The following is a 1,012-nucleotide window of genomic DNA, read 5'->3' on the forward strand; positions in this document are numbered from 1 at the left end:
GGACATAGAAAAAGAAGCATAGATGCAAAAGGCAACTGTCAAAGAGTCAGTCACAGTCAGAGAAACAGGACTACACTGGAAAACAGGCCAAGCTCCAACATCTAGTGTTGATGGCAGCAGCACAGCTGATATTTCTCTCCAGGATGGAGTCACAGCCAAACAGGAACAGATTGGTTTCAACAGAAAATAACATTTTTTTCTGATTTGTTGCATCTTAAATATTCCCGCCTTGTTTCACTCTGTGGATCAGCATGTTGGCTCGGTAATCAGAGCAGAGATGGTCGCCATTAACAAGACCAACCTTCCAGAATCAACCAGAAGAAATGCTGAATATTTCTTCTTACACACACAGTGGGTTACAAGGAACTTTACACAGCAGGTTTTGCATCAGTGGAGGATAATAGTCGCTCTCACCTTCAGCTTTGCTTTATTGTTCTGCTCTGTGTTTGAAGGCGTTTGGTTGCAGAGTTAACATCTGTATCATTTCTGCAGTGACTCAGTGCAACGGCCCGGAGAAGTTCAAGTGTCGCAGCGGGGAGTGCATCGAGATGAGCAAGGTGTGCAACAAGAACAGGGACTGTCCGGACTGGAGCGACGAGCCCATCAAGGAGTGCAGTGAGTGTTTACAAAGATGGAGAACGTTTATCTCAGGTCTAAGCACCTAAAACATCCTACATGCATGCAGGGAAAGAAAGAAGGCACAGAGACAATTAACTTAGTTTACTCACAAGGAGAGTAGGAAGAGACTGCGGAGTTTACAATCTCCACCTCACTCTGCAGTCCCAAGATACACAGATACATTTATATACAATTATTCTAACAGTTTAGAAGCACTGGATCTAAATAAAAGTTTTCATTTTGTCACAACTACAGATGCAAAAATTTGACTTTAGTGATCAGAATCTGATGTTTAGATTCAGGAGGGATTAAATTAAGAAACGACTTCCACCAGTTAAACGACATAGATGTTCCGTTTAGATTGACTGATTATGTATTTAACCTCTTACACCCT

The 1,012-nt window shown here is 42.1% G+C and overlaps 1 protein-coding gene across 1 annotated transcript in view; it reads left to right on the plus strand.

Moving 5' to 3' along the window:
- vldlr (very low density lipoprotein receptor) overlaps positions 1-1,012 on the plus strand; it is a 47,824-nt gene that overhangs the window by 27,475 nt on the left and 19,337 nt on the right. Inside the window, exon 8 of the mRNA XM_015391077.1 lies at positions 493-615. Within this exon, the coding sequence (XP_015246563.1) occupies positions 493-615 (123 nt within the window). The remainder of the gene's footprint in view (positions 1-492; positions 616-1,012) is intronic.

This window comes from Cyprinodon variegatus, unplaced genomic scaffold, assembly GCF_000732505.1.
Source record: "Cyprinodon variegatus isolate N-32 unplaced genomic scaffold, C_variegatus-1.0 Scaffold524, whole genome shotgun sequence".
NCBI lineage: Eukaryota > Metazoa > Chordata > Actinopteri > Cyprinodontiformes > Cyprinodontidae > Cyprinodon > Cyprinodon variegatus.